The sequence below is a fragment of the Trachemys scripta genome, chromosome 3 (assembly GCF_013100865.1).
Source record: "Trachemys scripta elegans isolate TJP31775 chromosome 3, CAS_Tse_1.0, whole genome shotgun sequence".
Taxonomy (NCBI): Eukaryota; Metazoa; Chordata; order Testudines; family Emydidae; genus Trachemys; species Trachemys scripta.
Genome location: NC_048300.1, coordinates 158019152 through 158035403, shown reverse-complemented (window position 1 = coordinate 158035403; position 16252 = coordinate 158019152). Strand labels below are relative to the sequence as shown.

General features: G+C 40.8%; 1 protein-coding gene across 3 annotated transcripts in view; it reads right to left on the bottom strand.

Annotated features, from left to right (window-relative positions):
* Nucleotides 1-16252, bottom strand: part of COL21A1 (collagen type XXI alpha 1 chain) — a 201449-nt gene that overhangs the window by 94918 nt on the left and 90279 nt on the right. For all 3 annotated transcript variants that reach the window (XR_004645215.1, XM_034766296.1, XM_034766297.1), the window contains 2 exons: nt 6318-6371; nt 6087-6140 (listed from right to left, as the gene is read on the bottom strand). Coding sequence is in view for 2 of the 3 variants with exons in the window: in XM_034766296.1 (XP_034622187.1) it covers nt 6087-6140; nt 6318-6371 (108 nt within the window). In the remaining variant the exon portion in view is untranslated. The remainder of the gene's footprint in view (nt 1-6086; nt 6141-6317; nt 6372-16252) is intronic.

Sequence of the window (16252 nt, the reverse complement as noted above, 5' to 3'; positions counted from 1 at the left end):
GGTTGAGGGACATCTACACAGAACACATCACTGGACATCAGCAATACCAGGAGGGATGAGCTGGAGTGCCGATGAGAAGCGCAGTCAGGAAAGTAACAAATACTTTCCTCATGGATTGCATTTTCTAAATGGACAACCAACCTAATTCTCAATTATTGAGGGACAATCTCCACTCATTGATATATTTTGCTTTCCACAAGCAAATCTCTGTACAACTTTTCATGAGTGATGTACCCGAGTATTTGGATTCTAATATCTAAGCTGTATTGTTAAATCTATTCACCTAAATTTGGGTTATTGCTGATTATGTACTCTATGTAGGATATGACTTTTAAAAACTAACTTTGTATTTGTGGATGATCTAAGCACTATACCCAGATGTACAGACACTCTTTTCCCAACCTATGTATTATATAATTTTTTAACATTAACTTTAATAAACATTTTAAATCTGACTGTCGTCCTGAGACAGCATGTCTGGTCAAAAAGGAAAGCGAATGGGAGGTTGTCTGGACATCTGGAGTTAGTCTGATGGCCAAAACTGTCTCAGCCAATATTGTTGGGTAAAATCTGTTTCTGACCTGTTTTATGTAATGTCCATCTTCGATTTGTAAAAGGACAGCTAAGCCTCCATCTTGGATACCCTTCTCCTCAGATGATTTAGTGCCCTTTCAGCCTTTTTCAAATCAAGGAGGGGAAAGATCAGGGCAGTTAGAGTCATGTGACAGCCATAATCTGCCTAGCAAATGCAGGTTATTTAGTGAGTGGCATGCCTGTCACTCAAGGCTGTCCATCTGAGTGGCAGCCAGAGTCACACACAGTTCAGCTAGCTGTGAGGATCCCCAGAGGGACTAGGACTCATAGGACTTTGGATTCTTGGTCTTTATTAACATACTTGCACTCAACTGCTACACACCATTAGTGAGTGCATACTTACACTGGACTACAAGGTCAAGCAGAGACTGCGTGGGCAAGCACTGAAGACCTACCGGAGGGAAAAGATCTACCCAAGAGGGAGAAGATCTGCCCAGAGGACCTGACCAGAGGGAGAAGAATACCCAGTTCCTGAGTTCCTGTTTGGTATCCAGTGCCCCTGATTTTCACCACTAACCCTGTCGGTATCCTGAGTTTTTGTCATTGTGTTCCTGTCTTCAGAATATGGTATTGTAATACCCATTGTGGTTTCCTCTGTTTTACGTCCATAGGTTAAGGGGTTTAAGGGCTCTGAGCTTCACGCTCTGGTAACTGTTAACAACCAAGTGTGTCTTGCTTATGTTGTTTATTGTCTGAAGGGGATCCTTGTCTAGTTTAATAACTGTGGCATAATACATGTGTGTGTGTTACATCTTATTCTGCCTCTGTCTTAATAAATCACCCGATGATAGATGCGGGAGGGGGTGGGATCTGCAGACAGCCCATCTTCTGATCTGTGTAGACCATAGTTAAACTGTTCTGGGCTAACAATATGGGGCTATCATGATAACAGTAGCTTTGTCCCTGGGAATCAGGGGATTAGTAAGAAGGTGAAGAGGAAACCTCAAGACCAGCAGAGAAAAAAAAGAAGTATCCAACAGAGATCTTAGACCCATGCTGCCGCTGGAACAAAAGATTCTGCATTTGTCATTCTCAGCTCCGGTGAATAGTTCATAGATTCATAGATTCTAGGGCTGGAAGGGACCTTGAGAGGTCATCGAGTCCAGTCCCCTGCCCTCATGGCAGGACCCAATACTGTCTAGACCATCCCAGATAGACATTTATCTAACCTACTCTTAAATATCTCCAGAGATGGAGATTCCACAACCTCCCTAGGCAGTTTATTCCAGTGTTTAACCACCCTGACAGTTAGGAACTTTTTCCTAATGTCCAACCTAAACTTCCCTTGCTGCAGTTTAAGCCCACGGCTTCTTGTTCTATCCTTAGAGGCTAAGGTGAACAAGTTTTCTCCCTCCTCTTTATGACACCCTTTTAGATACCTGAAAACTGCTATCATGTCCCCTCTCAGTCTTCTCTTTTCCAAACTAAACAAACCCAATTCTTTCAGCCTTCCTTCATAGGTCATGTTCTCAAGACCTTTAATCATTCTTGTTGCTCTTCTCTGGACCCTCTCCAATTTCTCTACATCTTTCTTGAAATGTGGTGCCCCGAACTGGACACAATACTCCAGTTGAGGCCTAACCAGCACAGAGTAGAGCAGAAGAATGACTTCTCATGTCTTGCTCACAACACACCTGTTAATACATCCCAGAATCACGTTTGCTTTTTTGCAACAGCATCACACTGTTGACTCATATTTAGCTTGTGGTCCACTATAACCCCTAGATCCCTTTCTGCCGTACTCCTTCCTAGACAGTCTCTTCCCATTCTGTATGTGTGAAACTGATTTTTCCTTCCTAAGTGGAGCACTTTGCATTTGTCTTTGTTAAACTTCATCCTGTTTACCTCAGACCATTTCTCCAATTTGTCCAGATCATTTTGAATTATGACCCTATCCTCCAAAGCAGTTGCAATCCCTCCCAGTTTGGTATCATCTGCAAACTTAATAAGCGTACTTTCTATGCCAATATCTAAGTCATTGATGAAGATATTGAACAGAGCTGGTCCCAAAACAGAGCTGGTCCCTGCGGAACCCTACTTGTTATACCTTTCCAGCAGGATTGGGAACCATTAATAACTACTCTCTGAGTATGGTTATCCAGCCAGTTATGCACCCACCTTATAGTAGCTCCATCTAAGGTTGTATTTGCCTAGTTTATCGATAAGAATATCATGTGAGACCATATCAAATGCCTTACTAAAGTCTAGGTATACCACATCCACTGCTTCTCCCTTATCTACAAGATTCATTATCCTATCAAAGAAAGCTGTCAGATTGGTTTGACATGATTTGTTCTTTACAAATCCATGCTGGCTATTCCCTATCACCTTACCACCTTCCAAGTGTTTGCAGATGATTTCCTTAATTACTTGCTCCATTATCTTCCCTGGCACAGAAGTTAAACTAACTGGTCTGTAGTTTCCTGGGTTGTTTTTATTTCCCTTTTTATAGATGGGTACTATATTTGCCCTTTTCCAGTCTTCTGGAATCTCTCCTGTCTCCCATGATTTTCCAAAGATAATAGCTAGAGGCTCAAATATCTCCTCTATTAGCTCCTTGAGTATTCTAGGATGCATTTCATCAGGCCCTGGTGACTTGCAGGCATCTAACTTTTCTAAGTGATTGTTAACTTGTTCTTTTTTTATTTTATCTTCTAAACCTATCCCCTTCCCATTAGCATTCACTATGTTAGGCATTCCTTCAGACTTCTCGGTGAAGACCGAAACAAAGAAGTCATTAAGCATCTCTGCCATTTCCAAGTTTCCTGTTACTGTTTCTCCCTCCTCACTGAGCAGTGGGCCTACCCTGTCCTTGGTCTTCCTCTTGCTTCTAATGTATTGATAAAAAGTCTTCTTGTTTCCCTTTATTCCCGTAGCTAGTTTGAGCTCATTTTTTGCCTTTGCCTTTCTAATCTTGCCCCTGCATTCCTGTGTTGTTTGCCTATACTCATCCTTTGTAATCTGTCCTAATTTCCATTTTTTATATGACTCCTTTTTATTTTTTAGATCATGCAAGATCTCGTGGTTAAGCCAAGGTGGTCTTTTGCCACATTTTCTATCTTTCCTACTCAGCGGAATAGTTTGCTTTTGGGCCCTTAATAGTGTCCCTTTGAAAAACTGCCAACTCTCCTCAGTTGTTCAGGCAGTACCGCTCATGGACTATATGGGAGACAGGCCTTACTCGATGCTGGCAAGAACATATGCCTTGGCAACAGTGATGAGAGATATAGCTCCTCCATAAGTAGTGCAATGGGTTCAGTACTGATGGAGTCTGCTGCATCGCAGTCTGCTCCTTTTTGCTTTGCTTCGGTGCTAGACAAGCTTTGGAGGATTAATCCTCTGATGCCTCCCTGTTTCTACTTATGTGAAAAGACAGAGCTCTTCCTCTGAGCAGCCTCTTTCTATGGCCTGCTTCGAAACGTGTGGCATCGCCTTTAATATTGACGGTTGTGATACCCAGATTTGAGGCTGCTGTCAGTACCAGCTCCTTACTTATATCTGATTTCTTTACTGAAGTCTTAGTAATCATTCTGCCTTCTCTATGAGGCATTGGATGGTTTGATCAGTATGAAGTTTTTGAATCTAGATCGTCCAATGAATCTAGAGTCCAATGTCACTCATAGATTGTTCTAAGAGCTGGAACTTGAGTCTGGCATATTGTGACTTTCTGGTTTGAGTGAAGAACAAAAAGGCATCTGCTTGGGATGTGGGATTTGCCCAGGCAGAAGAAGCACTTGCTCTGCTAGTCTTTAAGAAAAGTTAGTCCATCACAGGACAAGCAAGACTTGAAGGCCACAGGGTTCTTAGTCCACCATCTTGAAGTCATTGTACAGAGAGGTTTGTATGGCCAAGGTATATTACAGAGGGCTCTTTTCAAAATTGCCATCCAGAAGAGGATTATTCTGTCCAAGAAATTGTAAGTGAAAGAGAGAAGGCTGTTCTGAAATGTTTCAGAAGTTTAGAAAAAGATTGCTCACACTAGAGATTTCAGCAGATAGGGACACTGCCAGGTTCCATTTTGCTGTCATGGGTAGTAAGAGGGAACCAGGGAAGGATCATGGTCACCCCACCCTTTATGCTCTCATGTGGGTGCACCAGATGGCTCAGGTTGCATGCAGAGTCCTGATGGACACTGCTAGTGAAAACAATCCAGTCTTACGTGCAGGAACAACTACAATGGGATCCACACTGACACACAATCAAAAAAGAATGGACACATACTGTACTAAAAAGCAATAAAATACAGAAAAACACAAGGAAAGGGACCTTCTCATGAAGAAGTTGACTTAAATGTCAAGATTCATGCAGGCAGTAATTTAGGCCTGTGCAGAGTCCAGGGGGCCTCTACACTGGTGCACAGGTCCACCCATACATTCACACATGACAGGATGCTGGCCCTAGTAATAACAATTTATAAGATAGTACTATCAGGCATGTCTTCTTACGTGTAATTAAGTGTTTAAAACAGGCAGTTTTAAATACAGTCTAACTGTACATATTTAAGAGTAAAATACCTGCAGATCTTGTAAAAACAATCTTCCTACTTCCATTGCCCTTGATTAAAAGTGAATGTAGCCATAATTTATGTTCATTTAATTATGGATTAACTAAAACAGTCTGCAACAGAAACGCCTAGCTTTAAATTAACCAATGTGGAAACGCCTAGAAGTAATGGGATGAAATTAAGAAATGAAAATGTAGGCCGAATATCAGGAAAACATTCCTAATGGTGAGAACTACTCTACAGTGGAAAATATTTCTAAGGAAAGTGGTGGAAGCCCCATGTCTTGGCACATTTCAAGCCAGGCTGGACAAACGATGAGAAAATATATTTTAAAACACAATCCTGCAGTGGCAGGGGAATAGACTAGATGACCTAAGAAGTCTTTTTCATCTTTAATGTCTAACTCTCTGAAACAGGAAAAAATGTCAAGAGTGAAAGAAAGGAATAAAATCATTACTGAATATTGCCCATTACTGACTGAACAATTTTGTTTAACATGAGAGCCCCAATGAAGCAAAGCACATAAGCACATATTTAACTTGAAGCATATGATTAAATGCTGTGCTGAACAAGGGGCCTTAATAAGATTTAACAACCTGCTTTGCTGAATTAGGGCCCTAATAATAAGGAAATCCTGGGGGCTATCTTTAGGCCTGAAGAGAGAAAGGAGATGGAAAAGAACAATTTCATTAATCATAGATAACCTGCTATTCAGGCATATGTCAATATAACTTTCCATCTACTACACTTTTTAAAAATGAAATTAGCAGTCACATTAAAGGTCTTAACTGACAGTATTATTGTATATACAACAATATTTTAAAGATAATACATCTTATTAAAAATGGAAATACTATTCTAAGAATAAAATTCCAGTTCTGACTTTATAGTCTTGGTAGTAAACCACTTTTAAACTAGTTTCACATGGAAATACCAAGGCCGTTACTTGTACTAAGCAAGGACTGTAAATATTAAAGTAACTTTTTACCTTTGCACCATCTCTCCCTGCCTCTCCCTTGATACCTTGTAAGCCACGGGGCCCCTAAGAGAGAAAAAATATACACATTTAAATTTTTGTACTCATTTCTTTTACAGATAAGGACCAGATCCTGTAAGTGCTGCACACTCTGGACTCTCAATGAAATAAATGGAAATAGTATGAGTACTTACAGGATTTGGCTTAGATTTCCACATTGTAGAAAAGACAAAAGGAGCTTACTTGAATCCCTGGGGATCCTGGAACACCTGGAGTTCCTGCTATTCCTTGATATCCCTAAGAAAAAAAACCAAGACATTATAGCTAACTATATGCAGAAGTTTGCAAACAATTATTTAAAATATCTTAGTTACAGCAACTGAGTTGGTAACACAGACTAAGGTTAAGGCTGCAGAACTACAACAGTTTCCATTAGAATCTCATGTTTGAGTCTCATATTTCAACTTTGTGGAACTTTCACTTTTGGAGCTGAAATTTGCCATTCTGTCTTCAGTGAAGGTGAATTTTTCTCATGAGTAAGCAAAACACCTTCAGTTGCTTTAGAATTCTTGACAAGCAAGAGAATGGAGGGGAATGTATCACACATTTTTATTTTTCCGTTGTAAAAAGACAAAAAACCCATACACACGGGTCTTTTATATGAAGTTAATCAAAAACTGGCTGAACTTTGAAACTCAAATTTGGTTATAGAAAATAAGCCTTATAGACGAGACCTTGCTTTGCTATGTTTAAAATAACTGCTTTTAAAATAAACAGTTAATAATAATAATGCTGCATTGAGCATGTGCAGTTTGAAAATTCTGTTAAGCTGTCAACTATACACTTAAAGATAAGTGACAGGGCATGCTGGCCCTTTAAGAGCAGGAGCAGGCTCTGTTTCAGGGAACAAGTGACATGAGGGAAGGGGATTAGGAATAGGAATGAGAATTTAAGATAGTTTCAGTGATGGTAATCTCCGGCATCACTCTCTAGCAACTGGCACTGGAGGAAGAAGAGATTACTGAAACAATGCCCTCATGGTACTTAAGCGATGTGACCCTTTGTCTGTCTTAACAGAAAAGAGAGTTGCCCCATTAATTGCAAGGGTGGGTTGGCCAGCATTTAAGTCCATGCCCCCCTCCACACACACACAAACACACACACACACAGGAAGGGTTACCTGCTCCACCAAAGAAACACTTAAGAGTAACTACTACAGTCGCTGGACCATGCCTTGCACAAAGCTTTGCAATGAGAGGTGACCTCACGTTTAAAAGTGGCAGGGCTTTACAGGCAGCCTTTAAACATAAGGCTCAATGGGTAGTGATCAATGGCTCCATGTCTAGTTGGCAGCCAGTTTCAAGCGGAGTGCCCCAAGAGTCGGTCCTGGGGCTGGTTTTGTTCAATATCTTCATTAATGATCTGGAGGATGGTGTGGACTGCACCCTCAGCAAGTTTGCAGATAACACTAAACTGGGAGGAGTGGTAGATACGCTGGAGGGTAGGGATAGGATACAGAGGGACCTAGACAAATTAGAGGATTGGGCCAAAATCAACCTGATGAGGTTCAACAAGGACAAGTGCAGATCACTCAGGATGGAAGAATCCCATTTACTGTTATAGATTAGGGACTGAATGGCTAGGAAGCAGTTCTGCAGAAAAGGACCTAGGGGTTACAGTGGACGAGAAGCTGGATATGAGTCAACAGTGTGCTCTTGTTGCCAAGAAGGCTAATGGCATTTTGGGCTGTATAAGTAGGATCATTGCCAGCAGATCGAGGGACGCGATCGTTTCCCTCTATTCGACACTGGTGAGGCCTCATCTGGAGTACTGTGTCCAGTTTTGGGCCCCACATTACAAGAAGGATGTGGAAAAATTGGAAAGAGTCCAGCAGAGGCAACAAAAGTGATTAGGGGGCTGGAGCCCATGACTTATGAGGAGAGGCTGAGGGAACTGGAATTGTTTAGTCTCCAGAAGAGAAGAATGAGGAGGGATTTAATAGCTGCTTTCAACTACCTGAAAGGGGGTTCCAAAGAGGATGGAGCTAGACTGTTCTCAGTGGTAGCAGATGACAGAACAAGGAGTAATGGTCTCAAGTTGCAGTGGGCGAGGTTTAGGTTGGATATTAGGAAAAACTTTTTCACAAGGAGGGTGGTGAAGCACTGGAATGGGCTACCTAGGGAGGTGGTGGAATCTCCTTCCTTAGAGGTTTTTAAGGTCAGGCTTGACAAAGCCCTGGGCTGAGATGATTTAGTTGGGGATTGGTCCTGCTTTGAGCAGGGGGTTGGACTAGATGATCTCCTGAGGTTCCTTCCAACCCTGATATTCTATGATTCTATTATAAGCAGGGAAGGAGGAGAAGGTGAGCTTTCATTTGACTCAGTTGAAGTAACATATGCTTCCAACATACAAAATAAGGCCATGTCTACACCAGCACTTTTGTCGGTAAAACGTATGTGAAAAAAACACCCCTCTGAGCGACGTAAGTTACACTGACAGAAGCGCCGATGTGGACAGTGCTACCGCCACTCGTTGGAGGTGGTTTAATTATGTTGACGGGAGAGCTCTCTCCTGTCGTCAATAGCATCTATATGAATAATCTTACAGTGGCACAGCTAAACCGGTACAGTTGTGCCACTGTAAGTTCACCAGTATAGATATGGCCTAAGATAGAAGGAGGAGTTGTCCTCTGACAGAATAGGAAGAAAAAGAAGTGGAATTTTTGCTAACTGTAAAATGACTACTTCTACTGTAAAATTTTGAGAAACTAAAAATGCTGAGAAGACAGACAGTCCCAAATTCACTAAAACAAAGTTCTAGTACCAAATCTCTGTACTGGTAAAGAAGAACTAATGGAACCATTTCATAAGTCTTATTTGTTTTCTATACAACAATAAACGTGTTGTATAGTCGTGTAACTAATAAACAAAGCCAAAATTACTGTCTGGGACAATGCTTGCCATACCCTTTTCCAGAAAGAAATTTGAGTAGATGCCCTAAAATCCAAACTGGTAATGTTTAACAAAGAAGGGAACAGAACTCTAGGGCTCTTTCACACATCTATCCTATAGCAAGTCTTTCCCTTTTAGTGCCCAGAGATAGTTCTTGCAGAATAAGCTTTAACTGAAAATGGAGGAGCATTCCCAGCTTGCCTATAAGCCTCAAAAATAGCTGAAACAATTCAACTAGCCAAGGATGCCTTAAAAACTGTCTGTCCCTTTATTTCTTATCCAAGAAAAACAAAAAGTTTGTCTGACTTTCTGTAAGAAATAGTCATATATAAATAAACTTTTAGTGCACTTTTCAGATCTAAGAAATGCAATTTCCTCTCCTCCTTTTTCTTATTGGGAAGGATCATAGGGAGGGAAGAATAATTTCCTGGCTGAATTTGATTTCAGAATACACTATGTGAATGGAAGATAGAAGAGGAGTCCTGACACCAACTTGGCCTTCTGAAATGGCAAATTTAGCTCAGAGATAGACCTTGTAACATGATCTCACTGCAAACAGAACAAATGGCTCTGAAAAAGGTTGACCTAGTGGAAAGATGGAACAGGGAAACTACAAGTAAAAAAACCTCAAAAGGAGGTTCACACAAAGCTAAGACGACAAGAATTAACCTCCAGAGCAGAACTAACCTAAAGTTTGTTTTATTCACATTGGAAACTGGAATTACCAGGATCAGCTTTAATACACTGGCACTCTTTTTGTAATAGCATCTGTTAGTTAAATTATCCTGCAGGAAGGGAGTACTTTATTGAAATATTTGACTACCATCAAGCCACATAACCTACACACAGGGAAAGAGACCAACACACAGAGAATGGATTAAAAAACCAAGAAGAAACAGAAATGACAAGTGATCATAATCTAGTTGGTGTAAATGAAACATGCTGGGGTAATTCTCACAATTAGGGCCCTACCAAATTCATGGTCAATTTCACAGTCATAGGATTTTAAAAATTGTAAATTTCATGATTTCAGATATTTAAATTGGAAATTTCACAGTGTTATAATTTTAGGGATCCTGACCCAAAAAGGAGTTGTGGGAGGGCTGCAAGGTTATTGTGGGGGGTGGGAGGGTTGCATTACAACTACCCTTACTTTTGCGGTGCTGCTGTGAGCGGCGCTGCCTTCAGAGAGTGGTGGCTGCTGGCCGGGAGCCCAGCTCGGAAGGCAGAGCCGCGGCCAGCAGTAGCGTAGAAGTAAGAATGGCATGGTATGGTATTGCCACCCTTACTTCTGCACTGCTGCTGGCAGAATGCTGCCTTCAGAGCTAGGTGCCTGGCCAACAGCTGCCACCCTCTGGCCACCCAGCTTTGATCACAGCGCAGAAAAGGGTGGCAATACCATGACCCCCCTAAAATAACCTTGCAATCCCCCTGCAACCGCCTTTTGGGTCAGGACAGCCAGTTTAAGAAACACTGGTCTCCCCTGTGAATTCTGTATAGTATAGGGTAAAAGCACACAAAAGACCAGATTTCATGGTCCGTGACACATTTTTCATGGCCATGAATTTGGTAGGGCCCTACTCATAACTCACAGAGATGGGCAATCAATGCAGCAACCTTTTTACTTTCTACACAGGTGGCCATCAGCATAACTCCTCAAACTTCAACCTCTGCACTGGTTCCCAGTTGAATATAGAGTTCAAATCAATATCTCTTTCCTGATATTCAAAGCCCTCAATGAGAGTGTACCTAGCTACTTGAAAGATTGCTTCTCCCTCTATGAGTATGGCCTATCGTGACAATCATATTCCACTCGAAGCACAAAAGTGTTAAACACAGGGGGCACCTCATGAACACAGGAGAGAACTTCCATGGGAGCTGGGCTGGGCTATGGAACTCACTTCCAGAGGAGCTAAAAATGATGACTAAACTTGCCACATTCAGAATTAAATGCAAAACCCACCTCTAAGACTTGGTTTTCCCACAGTCCATGGCTTACTTACTTTTACACACACACACATACACACACATGCTTATCCAGTATGAACAAGTTATTCTCTCTCTCACACTCACACACCTCTGCTGCACTGGTGTACATCTGGAATAAGTCAGATAAACAGACATTTATACATGTATCTGACTTATTCCACATATACACTAGTGCAACTCAGACAGACGTGTTTCATGAAAACTTATTTTCAAATTGTCCTGGATAGGAACTGTGACACCCTGGCACCTCCTTATTCACCACTGTCATGTAATTAGGATCCGTTTTGCACAAAGTATGCCTTGTGAGGTATCATTCTAAAAGTCTTGATTTGCTAGACATTAATACCACATTGGCTTGTATGTGCTATCATCGTATGTGAAGTTATGAAGTTTGGCTATGTATGTGTTACTGAAACGTGTTGTGGGGTTGAAAACACCTACAAGCAGCTTTTCAGGTACAACAGTAAAAAGGCCAAACAATGTCAATGGCTTATTGAGGAAATGGACACAAACACAAGGATTACCCCAGGAACTGTGTACCTCTCAGAGACAGCACTACACAATGTGAACTGTTTGATCCAGGTCTCAGCAAAAGAGCTTTCCAGTAAATGGGAAGAAAATATAAAAGGGGGAAATAACATCATGATGATACCTCACTCTCCCTACAACAACACATCTGGAAACATCTGAGCAACAAAGACTGAATTGGGGGAAGTGATGGTCCCTAAAGGGATTTCTAGCCTGTGTATCAAAACCCAAGCTGCAAAGCACAGGCAGCTTGTGCCTTAAGAATCTTCCAGCTTGTTTATCACTCAGGGTGAGAATTTGCTAATTCATATCCTACCTATCTTATACGTTAAGTTCAGTTTGCGGTTTTGTTTATTTACTAGGTAATCTGCTTGCTATCACTCATAATCACTTAAAATCTATATCCTTTTGTAGTTAATAAAAACTTATTTTATTTTTTAATCCAAATCAGTATGCGTTTGACTAAGGTATCTGGGGAAAATCTTAGTTTGGTTGCCACCCAATGTGTGGTTCTCTTCACATTGAGGGAGAGGCGGACCAGGTATTAAACCCATATACTGGCCATATTTGACCAGGGCAGGACGGTACTGCTCTGGGGTCCTAGGCTGGGAGGCTGGTGGTTAGAGAGCCTACATGTGACTTCAGATAGGTGTGTCCCTACCTGTGTGAATGCTGGTGAAAGAGCAAGCTTGGAGGGCTTTGCAACTTGTCACAGCAGCACAGTGTGAGAGGAAGCCCAGGCTGGTGGGTCAGAGGGCTCAGTGGTACCCCATCCCAGGTGGCACCCAGGGAGAACCCGTCCCAGGAACAACATGGCATGAAAAGAAAAAGGGTGGAAGAACTGTAGAGAAAGAAAAAATCAGGATAAGCAACAATGTTCTGAGATGTGAGGAGGTACTTAGTTTTGGCTGGTAGATCCAGTTTTATTTAACAGCTTTAATAGTAATCTGGAAAAGTAAATAGCATATTAATAAATTTGCAAATTCTAAATTGAGAGGCACTGCAGTCACAAGTGAGGACAGAGAAATTACATAAAAAGGGATCAAGAGAAATTAGAAATATGGCCATAGAAAGAAATGAGATGGAAAATTGCAAGCTAATCCATCTTCTGAAGGAAAAAAACCCAGTCATTCAATCAGAAGGAGAAACACGGAAAGCAATATTTCAAAAGGAATTTTAGGAGAAATTTGCAATGCAATAGGGCAGCAAAAGGACAATCCAGGTTTACACTGCACAAAAGGCACCTCGCATCAGAGGAAATAGAAATAAAAAATGTAAGGCTCTGATGAGTGTGTTTGGAATACTGCATCAATTCTTGGGACCTTATTACTCAAAAAATGCTGCTGTAGTCAGTAGGCTCTGAGAAGAGCAATACAATTATTAGGAGCTGAAGAAAACAAGACCAGACAAAACATTGCAAGAGAGGATCTCAAACTTTTTCATTTAGGTAGTCTCTCCATTAAGATGTGGTCTATCTTGTGGACTTCCAGTTACATCCGCACTCGCAATCATAAGGATGACTTCCCTTCTCACTCACAGAATTCCCATGGTGACTAAAGTAATTGCTTCAGCAAAAAATATTAGGAAAGCATTTGATGTATTTTGTTGAATGTGATAGCTGTTTTGGCCATTTATTTTTTAAAAATTGCTGTTCTTTTAATCTCCGCCTCCTATTGGTTATGTTCTCTCTTCCCTGAACCTCTGCACATGTTCCTCTGTTGCCTTGTCTTCCTTCTCCTTTCCTCCCTGTTGCCTGCTCCTTCTCTATCAATGCACTTGCTTGTCTATTACTTGTTTCCCTTTTTCCTTGCTCTTCTTGACATGTTGCCCAGCTACCTGGTCTTCTCCCCTCGACCTACTTGATCAACTGCCTTGCTCATTTCTCCCTTGCTGCCTTGCACATTCTTATTCCACTGGTGACCCAAAATGGCAAAAGAACCTTCCATTTCCACTTCTTCTCTCATTGTATAGCAATAGGTCTGAGTACAGTCTAGGGCCATTTCACTACTGTACAAATACAGCTGTGCTGCTGTAAGAGCGCTCATGTAGTTGTGTTATGTCGATGAGAGAGAGCTCTCCATCGACATAATAAAACCAGCTCAAAGAGCAGAGGTAGCTATGTCAATTGGAGAGAGTCTGCTGCCACCAGAGCACTGTGCATATGAGCACTTATGCCAGCAAAACTTATGTCACTCAGGGGGGTGTTCTTTCACTTCCCTGAAAGACAAAAGTTTAGCTGACATAAGTGCTAGTGTAGACCTGGGCTAAGTTGGCTCTAAATTTCCAGCTACTTTTACAGGCCTCCAGGTTTACCACTGTAGTGAAGATCCTGAACATTTATTGAAAGAGGTGGAAACAAGGAGCAGACTCAACATCATTCACAGACCACCACCAAGTGCTTTGCAGACCACCAATCACTCTGGTAACCACTACGCTAGAGAATACATGGAAAGGAATAACTATGTATTTCTAAAATTGTATGATTATGTGAGGGTTTCAGCTATATGACTGCCAATAGGAGGAACATATCTAAACTCCTGACTCAGTAGTTGTTCTTGCCTACATATAATTTAGCTCTTGAAAATGTAAAAAGTGACAAATAAGGACATATGCCGCATAAGCAAGAGGGGAATTTTGTGTTACTTTCATGAAAGGTTAAGCTATACAGATCAGAAAATTTCTATAAACAAGGCCATGTTAATTAGAAGAATCCAGAAATGAATGTGTACTCTATTTAAAATAATAATCTAGAATGGTAATGAACTATCCAGGTCTGGAGTGGCCCCTCTCTGCCTTCAAAGTAAATGTGTGGTGTTTAAGAAGCCTAATTTACAGTACGAATTTCCCAATATGAAGGAAATTTCAGAACATTAGGGGATGGTGCTTGACACTTAGGGATATTTTAGTGACTATATTTCCTGTGGGAAGAGGTAGGTCGCATGAGGCCACATACTACCAAGTAATTATTTCGTGGACTCAAGGGCAGCATTTGGCTGCATAACCATCAAGGATTGTGGAGCTTTCATAGGACAGAAGCTGTAGAGGCTGGATGGAGCCCGAAGTGTAAATTCAAGCTCACCACATGCCCACAGATGGGTGGCAAGAGGGGTCCTAAGTACATAAGAAAGTAATGCCCAGAACCTCAAAGATATTTAGGCACCTAACTCTCATTGATTACTATTAACTTTTTTTTCTTTTTAAAATGCTGTTGCTGTTTCTGGCTACTATACAAAGTTCATTGTGTAAGTATTAAACCATCACAAATATTAGTAACAGAGAGTCCTGTGGCACCTTTAAGACTAACAGATGTATTGGAGCATAAGCTATCATGGGTGAATGCCCACTTCGTCGGATGCATGCCTGCATGCACAGGACATGCATCGTCCGACATGCATCCGACGAAGTGGGCATTCACCCATGATAGCTTATGCTCCAATACATCTGTTAGTCTTAAAGGTGCCACAGGACTCTCTGTTGCTTTTTACAGATCCAAACTAACACAGCTACCCCTCTGATACTTGACAAATATTAGTGACATTTGGATAGTAAGCATGTAACAAAATCCTGCAGCTCAATGTAAAAGGAAAGACTAGAACCTTCAAAAGGTACTTTATTAGGTGAGACTTTTGATAGCTTTAAGAATGTCAAGAACAGTAATCTGAATACTGAGTTTGCAGCTGGATATCTCAGTAAACTCAACCTTGCCAGGTTTAAAGTTCTTCATCACTTACTGAACACTGTAAAAAGACAATAAAAGCTTTTAAAATTCCATGAATGAAGCTAAATAGGAGACTGGAAAATAGCCCAGACTTGTCAACCACTGTTCAGAGTTCAAATTTTATGAATTAGTGTTTTCATGCATTCTTTTCAACAAGCAGGTCAATAACCTATCTTCTTTATTGCCCTTAAGTATCCTTTGCGTAAGAGCAGAAGATGCTGTTTTATCATGGTAATATTTTGAGTTCTTCCCTGACACATATAAAGAATCCCTTGGAACAGAGAACAGCCTTTGGGACTGCAAAGTCAGGGAGGCCCTTGAATGTTCTATGGGCCAGCTACTCCAGCCTTCTTTCTCAGCTGGATAAGGGCCCATTACAATTACTACTTAGATTAAAATAAAATTTTAGACTCATTTACCGAAGCTATTTCTATTGATACTGGTCTGTGATAATTTAGGTCAAGAAATTTTGAGAGAGTAGAAATATTTCTCTTTTTATTATGGTACTACAGGTTCTCATTTCTGTGCTTTTGAAGTCAATGGGACTACTCTCGTGAGTAAAGATTGTATAATTGGGCCCAGCCATGCTCATTCTAAGTACTTCAACTAACGTTAAGCTATAGGAATGGGTACATTAAGTAGAGCTGGTGATTACAGCAAAAACAAAACAAAACAAAACAGAACTTCAGCGACTATTTTTTCACATTTAACAAATGCACTTTGATCGTGTTTGGATCCCACTAACATTCATTTTACATGAATATTCTAGGAAACAAGTTTACTATGGAAATATTCAGGGAAACAGCTAATTTTAGAGTAATGTTTGAGAATATTCATGAAAAGCAAATTCTGAATTTGTCTAACACAAGAAACCCAATTCTAAGGGATACACACATCTACTCAGAAGATATACACATACAATATAGTTTCTATATCCAACCAACACTAAACAACATAGTTAAATTGTGAATATTGAACACTTGCAACGAACT